The following is a 14,650-nucleotide window of genomic DNA, read 5'->3' on the forward strand; positions in this document are numbered from 1 at the left end:
CCAAGAAGTACAACTGCTGGAAAAAGGAGCCATAGAGGTCGTGCCTCTATCTCAGGTAACGGAAGGTATTTATTCAGTGTACTTCCTTGTACCCAAAAAGGATCTAACCATGCGCCCTGTTTTAGATCTGCGCCCAGTGAACAAGTTTATCAAACCCAGAAGTATGGTGACCTTACAGGAAGTGATCCCACTGCTTTCACAGGGAGATTACATGACAACATTGGACATGAAAGATGCATACTTTCATATTTTAATGTTGCCAGCGCACAGAAGATACCTCAGGTTCATGATAGAGGGCAAACACTACCAGTTCAGAGTGCTACCCTTCGGCATAGCATCGGCACCAAGGGTATTCACGAAGGTACTGGCAGTGGCAGCGGCCCACCTGCGCAGGTTGTCCATCCCAGTTTACCCTTACCTCGACGACTGGCTCATAACAGGGGATTCTTACGAAACATGCTTCTCCAATACCCAAAAGACTGTAGACCTTTTGTTCCAGTTGGGCTTCTCCATCAACGAAAAGAAGTCCAGCCTAGACCCTAGCCAAATCAAACAATTCCTAGGGGCTCTAATTCAAACAAAGAACAGGCCTCGTCTTCCCCTCCAACGAGAGGGTCCAAAACATGCTGTTTCAGATCCCTCAATATGTGACCGGTCGAGAGGTGACGGTACGCAAAGCAATGCGCTTGCTAGGCATGATGGCGTCGTGTATTTATTTGGTACCTCACGCGCGCCTGCGCATGCGCCCTATGCAAGAGTGGCTCAACAGCCAGTGGTGTCAGGCCAGCGGACTATGGGACGATCTAGTGGTGGTCTCGCAGGCCTTGGTTCTCTCGCTACGGTGGTGGACACAGGAAAACCTGGAAAGAGGGGAAACCCTTTGCCACACCCGCGGCGGAAGCCACTCTAACCACAGACGCATCCCTCACAGGATGGGGGCTCACCTATCCCATCAGACTGATCACGGAGTGTGGACTCCAAACGTAGCATCCAAACACATAAATCTACTGGAGCTACTAGCTGTGTTCAAGGCGCTAAAAGCCTTCCAGGAACACCTACAAGGCAAGACTGTGTTGGTCCTTACAGACAGCACCACAGCCATGTACTACATCAACAAGCAGGGGGGGCACCCACTCTCCAGGACTGTCCAAACTGGCCCAAAATATATGGAAGTGGGCTCTCAAACAAAACATGTTCCTACTGTCACAACATGTACCAGGGGAACTCAATCTGCTGGCAGACAAACTCAGCCGAGATTTCCCCCTGCCCGTAGAGCACGAATGGCGACTGCACGAAGACATCGTCTTCGACGTCTTCACACAATGGGGATTCCCAGAAATAGACCTGTTCGCAACCCTGGAGAACTCACAATGCCAAAGTTACGCCTCCAGGTACCCCCAGAACCAATCCAAGGGGAACGGTCTGTTGATGCAATGGTCAGGGAAATTTGTTTACGCTTTTCCCCCCCCCGACTCCCCTTCTCAACAAGGTGGTGCACAAGATGCACCAGGAACAAGTGACCATGATACTGGTGGCCCGAATGTGGGCCCGACAGCCATGGTTCGCTCACTTGATGGAGATGTCTCTATCTCCCCCAGTGAAACTCCCCTGCCCTTACAACATGCTGTCACAAGACAAGGGCAGGACTCTGCATCCATGCCCCCAGAACATGAACTTAGCAGCTTGGCTCCTGAGATCATAGAATTCGGACATCTACAGCTCCCGCAGAGATGCATGGACATCCTCAGGGAAGCCAGAAAACCTAACACTCGCCACTGCTATTCTAGCAAGTGGAAAAGATTTGTCATCTGGTGCAGAGGAAAAAGCATCAACCCGATTGACTGCTCTCCCACACATATTGTTCTATACCTGACCCACTTATTGGATTCAGGTCTAGTGTTCAATTCCATTAAAGTCCACCTAGCTGCACTTTCTGCATACACCACTTCCCAACTCAAAGTGTCGTGGTGGAAGATCCCTGTTATAAAGGCCTTCATGGAGGGAGTAAAGAGAATACACCCCCCCCCCGATAGCTGACCCAGCTCCCGGATGGGACCTTAACGTGGTACTTACCAGACTCATGGGCTCACCATTCGAACCCAGCCACAAAGCAACTCTTAAACACCTCACTCTTAAGACTGCTTTTCTAATAGCTATCACCTCCATCAGGAGAGTAAGTGAACTACAGGCTCTTTCTGTTCTAGACCCCTTCGTTACAGTTCACAGAGATAAGGTGGTTCTACGCACGCACCCAAGGTTTGCTCCGAAATTCATCTCGAAATTCCACGTAAACCAGTCTATAGAACTGCCAACGTTCTTTCAAAATCCTTCCAACTTGGGAGAAAAAACTCTGCACACACTAGATGTGCGCAGAGCGGTCATGTTCTACATGGAAAGAACCAGACCACTGAGGAAGACTAATCAGTTCTTCGTCTCAGTGGCAGCAGGAAGAGAAGGGGATGCAGTTTCAAAGTCCACTATTTCTAGATGGATTGTTCAATGCATCACTCTCTGCTATACTCTTGCTAAGAGAGAACTGCCCTTTAAGCCAAGAGCACACTCTACTCGGCACGGGGGCGTCCATAGCATTCATTGCAAATGTTCCCCTTGAGTCCATCTGCAAAGCGGCTACCTGGAGTTCTGTGCACACCTTTACAAAACACTACTGTCTAGATGCACACTCGAGATCTGACTCTCAGGTGGGACAGGCAGTATTAAGACATCTTTTCTCTACTGTTCCTTCTCATAACCCACCGCCAACTCCGGGTACTGCTCGCTAGTCTATGCACAGCATGTGATTCTAAGCAGATTAACAAACATCAGAAGACAATGCATTACTTACCGTAAAAGCATTTCTGATGGTTGTATCTGCTTAGATTCACTTGCGCCGACCCTTCCTCCCCGCTCGGATGGAAGGAACATAGACTTCCTTTTATATCTCTTTTCTGTACTCACTCACGTCTAGAAGGCTCCCTCAGGGCAGAAAAATACAAACAGAGGGACCTCGACGCGTGAGGGATTGTGGGTACAACGCACGTCACTATAGGGCTAGTATTTCAGACACGCCTTGTCGACGTCCCTTTTCGACTACGAAAAACAAAATGCAATACTCCGCAGTGACCACTGGATGTCGGACCTATGCACAGCATGTGAATCTAAGCAGATACAACCATCAGAAATGCTTTTACGGTAAGTAATGCATTGTCGTCTCAGCCCCGTCTCTGACAAAGACACGCAGACACACAGACACCCCCCCCCCCCCCCCCACCCACCCGCACCCCCACACCCCCCAATAAGGCACTTCCTGACTTAAGAAGGCCAAAGAACAATATGGCTAAAGAAAATGCTAAAAAAAGTTGTGGCACGGTTGTCTTGGGCTGCTGCAAAAGCCTACTCTTAGTATCCATTCACTGTAAATGCAGAAAATGCACGAGTCAAAAGTTATAAACTGTAAAAATATCACTGCTGCCTCTAGCTTGTCTTAGTCCCATTGTCAATGTAACCAAGCACCCATTCTATAAAAAGATATAAGAATGTAAAGTATCCTAACTGCTGTTAATTCTAAGGTGATGTGTGCAAAGGGAGACAGTCTATCAGTACTGATGGTATTAGGGACTAGTCTGTTTCAACCATACGTATGAGCAAAACTGGCAAGGGAAGTAAAGCAGAAGGCTTGATTCACTTCAAAGTCAGGACAAGTTTCAAAATGACCAAAAAGAAATGGTGACCCATAGTAGTCTATAGGAGGAAATAAGCATAAAGAATCTTTCCTAGTAGGTTCCATATCTGTGTATGCGGTGGGGATGTTGTAAGATAAATGTTTTAGGAAAGTTTAATAGTGCAATTACAGAGGTTTACAAAAATGTGAATTCAATTGTCAATTAAAATATGTATTCTCGATTTAAAACCATGAAAAGGGAAAGATAAAATAGTGTGTAAAAAGTTAGAATTGGGATTATTGCTGGCGAAAAGATGCATTGCAATGGAGTGAAAAATCCAGAGGGTCCAAATTGCAGTGCATGGATGAGGGATGTAAAGAAGTGGTTTCGTGCGGAGAAGGACGTCGGGGATTCAATAAAGAAAGTTTGTTCTAAAACTGGAATATCATGTCATGGCATGAGGTACTGTGTTTACTTAATACACTGTCAGATCTAAAACCACCTTCAAACATTTAGCACACCTGAATAGTGGCAAATTGAGCGATGAAATGTATTGTGGCTCCGAGTGTAAGAATGGCAATGAGAATGTGGACACTATTTTGTGTATATCTGATTTATAAGAGTCACTAAGAGCCAAGTAAGCATATGTTATAATAGGAATGTAAATGTATCTAAGGTTTCTGTTGAAAATGGCATAAAATTCAATCTTTAAAAAAAAAATGTTAAGCGGTTTTCCCTGCAGGTTTACAATTTTCCCACATAATTATCAGGTTTGAGGTTCAATGTGTAGTATTGTCTTTGCATAAGTGGCCATGCTTAGGAATGTGAGGACTATAAAATGTGATTCTCTATTGCTCTTAGTGGTTCATGGTTCTGGAAAAACAAAATGGTGATGTGTAGTGACAGGTTTGTGGGGCATACTGTTAAATGACATTCTATCATATTCTTTCTAGTGGGAGCAGGTGAAGTTGCTAACTTTGCTGCCTATGCATTTGCACCTGCTACATTGGTAACTCCACTCGGAGCACTCAGTGTGCTTGTAAGGTAAGATATGTGATTGCTAAATGTTGACTTTTAAAAGTCCCATGTCCAGCTATAATAGTTTAGGTGTCTTTTTGGTTTTCGTGGCACTACATCACCAACCTATTTCCAAAACAGTCGGTGAAGGGTGTTGAGAAGAAGAATGTTTATTTGACATAGCAACCCTCATAGCTGATTGGCATGTTTTAGCTGGCTCTCAGATACATTTTTTAGTCCTGTTAATGATGCCAATCGGGCGTCACACACTGGACCAGGACAGTTGGTCTTATCCTGTGATGTGGCGCTCAATAGGACTGCTTTTTCTTTAATTTCAATGAATTCAAATTGAACCGATACCGACCCGTCTCACACCCCCTTTGACAAATACCACATGTCACAATGGACCATGAACCAGGCTGGTCGGCGAAAATATAATTTTTATTTATTTTAAAGTTCACAAAAATCACACACATTTTAATATTGGGCAGCAATCACCAATGGGGGTGATAATAACAGTGGAAATGGAAGCAATGCATTTGGTTAACCTTCTAGTAGAACCTATCCAAAGCACAATTGAATAGGAGCACTTTTTGAACTATGATAGATAGCACTCAAGTTAATGTTTTCCCCTGCAGTGTTCCCTCATCCCACAAATAATCAAATTCTGAGTGTATATGGATAGAAGCAGCAGGTAGACGAGGATAAGAGGCAGCAAACGGAATCAAAATAAGAGGGAAAAACCCTTTGCAATGGCATAAAATGACACTTGGAAAATGACAAATAACGAATGTGCTGTTAAATCTTTGAGGCAAATAGGATTTCTCACAAAGGCAGTAATGCATAAACACTAGCAATCCCAAGGCAATGGATCAACAAAAGGCATACAATCCTAAAGCAAGTGGAAAGTTAGAACATGGTGCAGCCGAATTCACACGTTAGAAAATTGCATTTCTTTTCAATTCCCGTTTAAAATGACACAAACGGGCCCAGCAATGGACAGACAAGCTGGTAACCCACAGGCAACTACCCCACCAGAGTCCGGCCACTCACAAGTGACAGAAATGATGGACGCCTACAAACTGAAAGACGCATGGCGTCATATGAACCCTCAGCTAACAGGCTTCACATTTTACTCAGTGCCACATGCCACATATACTAGAATCGATTATATATACCTCACTCCGGAACTAATGGCAGCAATGTCTATATCCAAAATCTCCCCTATAACGTGGTCAAACCATGACATGGTCACAGTCCCTGTCGATTGGCGCTCCCCCACAGTTGCTCGAAATGGCGCAGCAACGAAACAATCGGGAAAGACCCGATATTCCGAGATCAACTCAAGAAGAATATCGACCAGTACTTTCAGCAGCATTGGATTCCTGTCACTGTCACTCCTACGCAGACCTACTCCTCTTTTGAGTGTCTTGTCTGCCGACTCTCTCTCTCTCCTAGCCATTCCCTTACCGTGGCTGCTATCTATCGACTACCTGGTCAAATCTCCTCCTTCCTCTCTGAGTGGGCTGACCTCTCCTCCTCACTCCTGTCCTCAACCACTCCTGTCCTCAACCACTCAACTGCTCATTCTTGGTGACTTCAACATCCACTTGGATGCCTCCTGTCCCCCCACGGGACTCTTTCGTGACCTCTGCGACTCTCTCACACTCTCTATTCTCCCGTCTGGGCCTACCCATTCTGCAGGGCACACTGTTGATGCTCTGATCTCTTCTGACCTTCCCCTCTCCGTCCCTCTCTCCACTCCTCTCTCCTGGAGTGATCACTTTCTCCTATCCTCCCACCTCACCCTCCCTACCCACAGGCAAAGCCACCCTCATCACTGCCACCCACCTTCTCGTCATCCGACCCATGAAGCGCGCGTGTCAGTTGAGGCTTTCGCTGACACCTTCTCGCCCCTCCATCCCCCTTCGGCTGACTCCCACCCTGACACAGCCCTCTCCATGCTCCACTCTGCTATATCTGATACTCTTGATATCCTTGCCCCGTCATGAGAATCCGCCTGAAGCCCAAAGCCAAATGTAACTCCTGGTATGACTCGGATCTCGTCACCCTAAAACGCAAGTGCAGGGTGGCAGAGAGGAAATGGCGTGCTTCATGTTCTTCCTCTGACAAACTGGCCTGCCGCCTACTCCAAAGGCAATACCGTCTCTCCGTTCTCACCAAGAAGAGAGCCCTTATCCAAGCCCTCATCTCTGCGGCATCTAACAACTCGGCCGAACTCTTTAAAATCTGCAAGGAGCTTGCCAACCCTGCTGCAGTCTCTACCTCTCCTGTCCCCTCCCAGGACCTCTGCACTGCACTGGCCTCTCACTTCATCTCTAAAACTCAGGACATCCTGTCCTCACTCTCCTCCTATCACCTCCCTCCCTCTCTTCCCGGCTCTTCCTCTTGCCCTTCTGCAGCCACCCCTCCTCCCTCCTTCTCTGCCTTTCCCCTTTTTTCTGCTAACGAGGTTTCCATACAAGTCCGATCTATGAAAGTCTTGTCTAAACACGTTCACCCCTGTTCTTCCAAAACTATCAAGGACCACATCGACTCCCTGGCTCCTGCCCTGGCTGACTTCTGCAACCACTCCTTCGCCTCTGGAGTCTTCCCATCCCCCCTTAAGCACTCCCTTGTGCACCCTCTTCTTAAACCCTCTTCTGACCCCTCCTGCCCGGCTAACTATCGCCCAATCTCCATCACTGCCTTCCTGGGCAAGCTCCTGGAGAAACTGGCCATCTCCCAGCTTAACCTCCATGCTTAATCTGTTGGTAGTCTTCATGACCATCAATCTGGCTTCAGAGCTGCCAGAAGCACGGAAACTGCTCTCCTGAACATCCGTGAGGACTTGCTCTTGAACCTCGACTCCAACACTCCGTGTGTTCTCATTCTGCTCGATCTCTCTTCTGCCTTTGACACTGTCAACCATGCCATCCTACTCAACTGTCTCCGTGATAACCTGGGTATCACTGGTCAGGCTCTGACTTGGCTGACCTCTTTCCTCTCAAATCGTCCCTCCCAGGTCCAACTGGGGTCCTTCCTCTCTGACATCTTTTTCTCCATCTGTGGTGTCCCCCAGGGATCCAATCTCTCTCCCTGGCTGTTCAACCAGCATCTGGCACTCCTTGCCCACCGCATCGCCGCTCTCTGCCCCAACTTTCAGTGCTATGCGGACGATACCCAGCTCATTTTCAGGCTAGCCTCGGCCTCCTCCTCTCCTTCCCTCATCTCTGACTGTCTGTCTGCTATCCAGGAATGGTGTGCCGCCAATGACCTCTGCCTTAATGCCAGTAAGACTGAGATTCTACTCATCGGCACACCCACTCCCTCCTTCCCTGCAGCTCTCTGGCTGGCCTCTCTTGGCCCTCTTCCTGCTCCTACCTGCAAGGCAAAAAACCTCGGGGTCATCTTCGACTCCACACTCTCCTTCTCTCCTCATATATCTGACGTCTCTAAGAAGTCACACTACCAGCTGCACCTCCTCAGAGGTATTCTTCCCTTCCTCTCCTTCCCCCAGAAGCTCACTGTCTCCCGAGCCCTGGTTCTCTCAAAGCTGGACTACTGTAACAGCCTCTATCTTAATCTGCCTGCCTCCACTCACCGCCCTCTGCAACTCATCCAGAACAGAACTGCGAGACTTGTCCTTGGCCTCAAGCCCAGGGACCGTATCTCTCCAGGACTGAAATCTCTACACTGGCTCCCAATGGCTGCGAGGATAAAGTTCAAAACCCTCTGCATTGTCCACAAGGCCTTCTGGGGCCTGGGGCCTAAATACCTTCAGCTCTCTCTTCCTAAATATCTTCCTTCCCGAGCCCTTCGCTCATCCGTCTCCAACTCCCTCAGGGTCAGCCGCTTCTCGAAGCAACGAGCTAGTGGTAGATCTCTCACCACGGCAGGGGCCTCTTTCTGGAACAGTCTTCCTGCCTCCCTGAAATTTGAGGAGAACCATCTCCGGTTCCGGAAGCACCTCAAAACCTTCCTCTTTGCTTCTGCTTTCTCACTCCCTCTCCCCCGCTAATTCTTCACTGAAACTGCACTGAATCTGCAACTGGGCCACTCTCACCGACCTCGGTCCTGGGCCCAGCCACTCTCCACTTGCACTGCCTCCCTGGCAACCCCTGCACTGCGGGACTGCCTCTGTATCCCTACAGCCCCCCCTTCCCAGCACTTGTCTGCACTTACCTTGCACTTGCCACCAGCTGGCCCTTTTCTTGTACTGCACTTCCCCCTTCCCCTTTGCACTTCTCCCTTCCCCCTACCCCTGCACTTGCGCGTTCTGAATGACACCTGGCCTAGTAGGATCGTTATCTGTCCTCCCCTTGTTTCCCCCCTCCCTGCCTCGTCGCACCTTGAAACACTTGTGTATAGGCGCGTTACAAATGCCATATCATATCATAGCTTAATAACGCAGGTTAAGTCTCGATAAACATAGTATGGGAAGCAGGGAAAGCCATGTGGAGGGCGATACTCGTAAAGAAGGGGCAGCAAAGAAAAGAGAACGCCAACTCATAGAAAACAAACTCGGAAATGAAATAACCCAATTGGACCACAGCGCCCAATCCGCCGGCTCTGATAGAGCCCAAAGAATAGAGGAAGCCAACAGCAAGAGAGTGGAATTGCGGCAACTGGAAACTGACCAAATTGTGCGCAAACTTCAGTATCTGAAACAAAAACAATATGAAAAAGGGGACAAGGCAGACGCCCTGCTCGCCACCAGACTCTGCGGTCAACGTAAAGAAAGATGGATGCTATAGAAAGTGAGCCCAATTCCCACGGGAATCACCCACTGAATATTCCAGAAGCCTTCACCAGCTTCTATGAGAAATTGTATACCTCAGACTCCACATCACATGAGAAGGCAATTACAGAATACATGAACAAGATATATCTCCCAAGCCTACCCCAGGACGTAGCACAAGCCATCAACGCCCCCATCACTGGCGAGGAGATAGAAGCAATCAAAAGGCTCCCAACAGGGAAAGCCCCCAGGAACGATGGCTACACAGCAGGCTTCTATAAAACCTTCGACACCCTCCTCCCGTTCATGGTAGAGCTCTTCATTAACATCCTCTTATCGGGTACTGCTCCCAAATCCTCCTCTGAAGCGCTAATTAGTCATCCCCAAAGAAGGTAAAGACCCCAAATTGTGCGCACCCTATCGCCCTATCTCTCTCCTAAACATGGACGCCAAAATCTACACGAGGGTCCTCACCGCATGGTTAGAGACGCACATGCCAGCCATAATCCAAAATGATCAAGTGGGATTCATCCTCGGCAGACAGGGAGCGGACTGCACTCGCAAGAAGCCAAGAAAATGCAGAGCACACCCGCACTATTCTCGATAGACGCGGAGAAGGCGTTCGATAGAGTCGAATGATACTTCCTTGAAGCTACTTTGAAGGAAATAGGTCTAGGCCCTGCTCTCAAACGAGGAATCCAGGCGGTTTACACCTCGCCGTGGGCGTCGGTTACAGTGAACTCTTAGTACTCACGTTGGTTCCCCCTGACTAGAGGAACAAGACAGAGATGCCCCCTTTCAGCAATATTATTCGCACTATCACTGGAAACACTGGCACAAACTATCAGAACGAATGATGGCGTCGGTCGAGGGACTACATGTGAACGGTCGAATATAAGCTGGCCTTGTACGCAGACATTTTGCTCCATGTGCAGAACCCGATGACATCAGTCTTATAGAAGAATACGGTGCACTATCGGGCTTCAAAATGAATAGAACCAAATCCATCCTCTTCCCGCTACACAAACCTACACCGGACCAACAAGCAGAATTAGAGTGACTGGGACTCCTTATCAGAGGCACGACTTTAAGATACCTAGGTGTCAACTTGACGAGAGATGTCGCAGATATAGACGAAGCCAACTTCCCCCAACTTCTCACTGCCCTCAAGGCAGACCTCACAAGATGGCAAACCCTCACAATTTCTTGGATGGGACGCCTGAACGCCACTAAAATGGTAAGTCTTCTGCGCTTCCTATACCCCTTTCAGGTTCTCCCTGTGACAGTCCCAGAATACTTCTTTAGACAAGTGAGAAGGGCAATAACTAGATTCCTATGGGAAGGAAAGAAACCCAGAATACCATATGACACTCTGATATTACCCAAGGACCAAGGGGGAGTCGGCCTCCCCAACATCGAGCAGTATTATCAGGCAGCCCAAATAAGAATCCTTATCCCACATCTAAGGGACAGAAAGGACCTGCAATGGGTACAATTGGACAATGACAACCTAACCCCGGTGACTCTCGCAGAATGGATATGGGTCCCCTGACCACAGCTCACAAGAAGACTACGCAACCATCCAATATTGGGGACAATATGGAATATATGGAAGGAAGGGAAAAGGATGGTGGGCGTGACCACATGGCCTTCTCCCCTGAGCCATCTCTGGGCTCCAGGGATCAGAGAAGAAATCCCAGAACACTCAAGATACCAAACTTGGTTCGATGCAGGACTTGAAAGAGTTGTCCAGTTATGGAGAGAAGACAAATTCATACCAATCACAGAATTAGAAGAAGCCCTTCAGATACACCCAATCCCGATACTCCTATACTTAAGTTTGAAAGGCGTCCTGTCCAAGGGGAATGGAAAGCTAAGATACGAAGAGAGCTCACGCCCTTTGAAAAAATCCTAGAGACAACCACCACAAGTAAAGGCCTGATAGCATGCATGTTCAGCGCCCTGATCAGTACAGACCAAACCTCGAACCTCTGTCTATAAAAAAAAAAATGGTAAAAGGTCTTTGACAAAGAATTCGATCAGCAGATGTGGGACACAATTTGCAAAACACCCCCCCGAATATCAAATCGCTTCACAATACAAAGTACACGCAATAAAGTTGCTTCACAGATGGCAGTATGACCCTCTCAGACTATCGGAAATGTACCAGACCAACAACCCGAAATGCTGGAGACAATGTGGAATGGAAGCTAACTACTGGCACATGTGGTGGGGCTGTCCCAAATTCTGCATATACTGGAACAAAGTCCTAGGATGGATTAAACAGATAGACGGCATTGAAAGAGACTCGTCTCCCCTCCTGATATTATTTGGCTTAGAAGAGGAAGAAGACAAACTAATCCGAATTAAGGGGCTGATGTCCCCGCTGCTGTTAGCCGCCAGAGCCGGCCTGGTCATTAAATTGAAGTCTCCACATCTCCCAGTTAAAAAAGAATGGATTCACATCGCCAGGAATATCTACACAATTGAGAAAATCACGGCAGCCCTTCATGATAAGGCGGCATGACACGAAGAGATTTGGTGCGACTTTGTCAATCAGCATATTGTGAGCCAATGACTAAACAATCTGAAAATCGGGGATCACCGTAAGCAACATTCCCGAACAAGAATTGGAACACCAGACACGTTACAAGCAGCCAAGCCTGTCACATGACCCAAGCATACACTAACCACAGGAGAAATGTCTCATTCTATGTCTATTCTAAACAAAGCCCTTGCCGACGAACTGGAAGAATCCGACATGCTGTCTTGGGGAGGGAGGGGTGACAATATCTTAACCCGAAAGGGGAGGGAAAGAAAATAATAGAAAGTGCAGCATCAGTCCAACCGCAATGCTATATCGAAGTAACAATGTGAATTTAACATGTGCGTATCTGAATGTATCGCCCTTATGTAATAAAACTAATATTTTTATTTTAAAAAATGACAAACAAATTTTATGAAAAACTGATGAAATACTATGATTTTCAATTCGGTTTTTGGGCTGGGAGACAGATGGATATCACAGGGATAATATAGAGGTGAAAGTAGGGCTATAAGTGAAGAATTGAGAGAGATTTGAAAGGTAGAATGAGGTTCATTTTTAGGGAAATAGAGCAGTGAAAAAAAGAGTTGGTTTTCAAATGACATGCAAATTTTACTTAAACTAGATTTAATGGCTAAGAAAATAGGAACGCCATCCGTGAATATAAAAGTTTATTTTTTTATTTAAAAAGTAAAGTCCCCAACTCCCCTCCACCCATCCCTCCCCTTCCCCTCCAAGACCACGGTCAGTTCACTGTTTCTTATGAGTCCGTGCCTTCCCCGTTTGGCTCACCATCCTGCGACTTGGGATGGAGCAGGGGTACTGTTAAGGCCACCCAACGGTGTAGCTCCTCGCTAGAATCGAGTCTCTGCACTTGGATCGCCGTCTCCCATGCCGCGGTTTCAGCTGCGATCCACTTTGCAAGGTCACCCCACCACAGGGGCATAAGCGGTCCTCTAGGGCTTTTCCACCCCATGGCTATGCGCCTTTTGGCCGTTACATATATAAGGTCTCTAAGCTTATTCAGGGATTTGTTCTTCCTGCTGCGCCTATACCTGCCCAGGATACATGCCGAGGGTTCATCCACTTCAATGTCCATGTCTGCACCGGCCACTCTGTGCTTCACTTGTGACCAAAACTCTCTAATCACAGGGCATCCCCAGAACATGTGGGCCATACCAACCTTGGGTTCACTGCATTTGGGACATAATTGGGTGCACGCACCGGTAAATCTTGAAATAGCTTCTGGGGTGAGGTACGCTCTGTTCAAAATGTACAGTTGGATGAGCTGTAAGCGGGCGTTTCGGGAGATTTTTTTGTGGTAGTGGGTTATATCGCTCCAGTCTTTGTCCTCAAAAACGAGGCTTAGTTCGGTCTCCCATCTATTCCGGCATTTGAGGTCTTCTTTGGTGGAGCCCTGCAGAAGGGCCTCATAGATACGTGAGGTCTTGTGTCCCCCTTCAGCAGCGTTTAGTATCGTTTCGATGCATTCGTTTTCCTCTGACTGGTCGACAGCGACAGTCCATCTGCTATTCAGGGCCTGTATGACCTCTCTGTGCAATAGAAATTGCCCGGCATCGCAGAGCTCCGGGATGGTCAAAACCTCCTGTTCTTGGATCAAGTCCCCCAGTGTGGCCACCCCGAAGGGCTCCCATTGTGTACGAGTCTCAAGTTGCCCCCAGGAATGACTGGTCATGAGTGCTGCAATGGGGATCTGTGGGGAGTACGGGTCTACGGACCCAACTAGCTTGCAGGCCCTTTTCCAGAGTCTGATCCCCAACTTGACAAGGTAAGGGCACTGTTCGAGGGAACTCTTCCTAGTCCACAGCAAGTCTAAGTAGCAGCTGGGGGAGGGCCGGCTGGAGGAGGCGAGTGTCTGTTGTGCATTCATCGGCCATCCACCGCACGACGTGTCTTAATTGGCTAGCAAGGAAGTAGAGTTCAAAATTGGGGATCTTCAGCCCGCCCCTCTCGTATGGTCTCTGGAGAGTTTCCAATGCCACCCTGTGCCTGCCTGCCTGCCAGAGGAAGCCCCTACAGAGTTTGTTGAGGTCCTTAAAGAACGAGGTGGGGATGTTAAAGGGAATGTTAGTGAAGTTATGCATTAGGCGGGGTAGGGCGACCATCTTAAGGAGGCCCGCCTCCCGGCCATTGAAAGCGGGAGCCGCCCCCAGAACTCCATGGATCTTAAGAGTGAGTCCTTGGCTTTAACGGTGTTAAGGATATGTTCCGTGCCGGGGTTTCGATGTATAGTTATCCCCAAATATTTGAACGAATTTGCCTGCCATTCGAGATCTAGGGGAGGGAGAGATCCATAATATTCGCTAGATAGAGGCAGGATTTACTCTTGTTAATCTGGATCCCGGTGTGCTTGTGAAAGCTGTCCAGGGTTTCAAGAATGTACGGTAGGAGGTGTTCAGGGTCCTGTAAATACAAGAGGATGTCATCCGCGTACATAGAGACGAGGTGAGTCGTCCCATCTATTTTAATGCCCCCATCTCCATATTCCGGTCTCAGGTAGGCTGCTACAGGCTCAGCGGCAATGATGTACAACATGGGGGATAGAGGGCAACCCTGACGGGTGCCTCTGTGTAGGGACCATTTTGCGGAAAAGGTTCTATTGGTTCGTACCCTTGCAGTGGGGTTGGCATAAACTAGCTGGGTCCATTTCAGAAATACAGGGCCTAT

General features: G+C 48.1%; 1 protein-coding gene across 1 annotated transcript in view; it reads left to right on the plus strand.

The window, feature by feature from the left end:
• NIPA2 (NIPA magnesium transporter 2) overlaps positions 1–14,650 on the plus strand; it is a 312,051-nt gene that overhangs the window by 189,272 nt on the left and 108,129 nt on the right. The window contains exon 6 of the mRNA XM_069636610.1: positions 4,613–4,703. Coding sequence (XP_069492711.1) covers positions 4,613–4,703 — 91 coding nt within the window. The remainder of the gene's footprint in view (positions 1–4,612; positions 4,704–14,650) is intronic.

The sequence above is a fragment of the Ambystoma mexicanum genome, chromosome 7p (genome assembly GCF_040938575.1).
Source record: "Ambystoma mexicanum isolate Mex_15411 chromosome 7p, UKY_AmexF1_1, whole genome shotgun sequence".
Lineage (NCBI taxonomy): Eukaryota > Metazoa > Chordata > Amphibia > Caudata > Ambystomatidae > Ambystoma > Ambystoma mexicanum.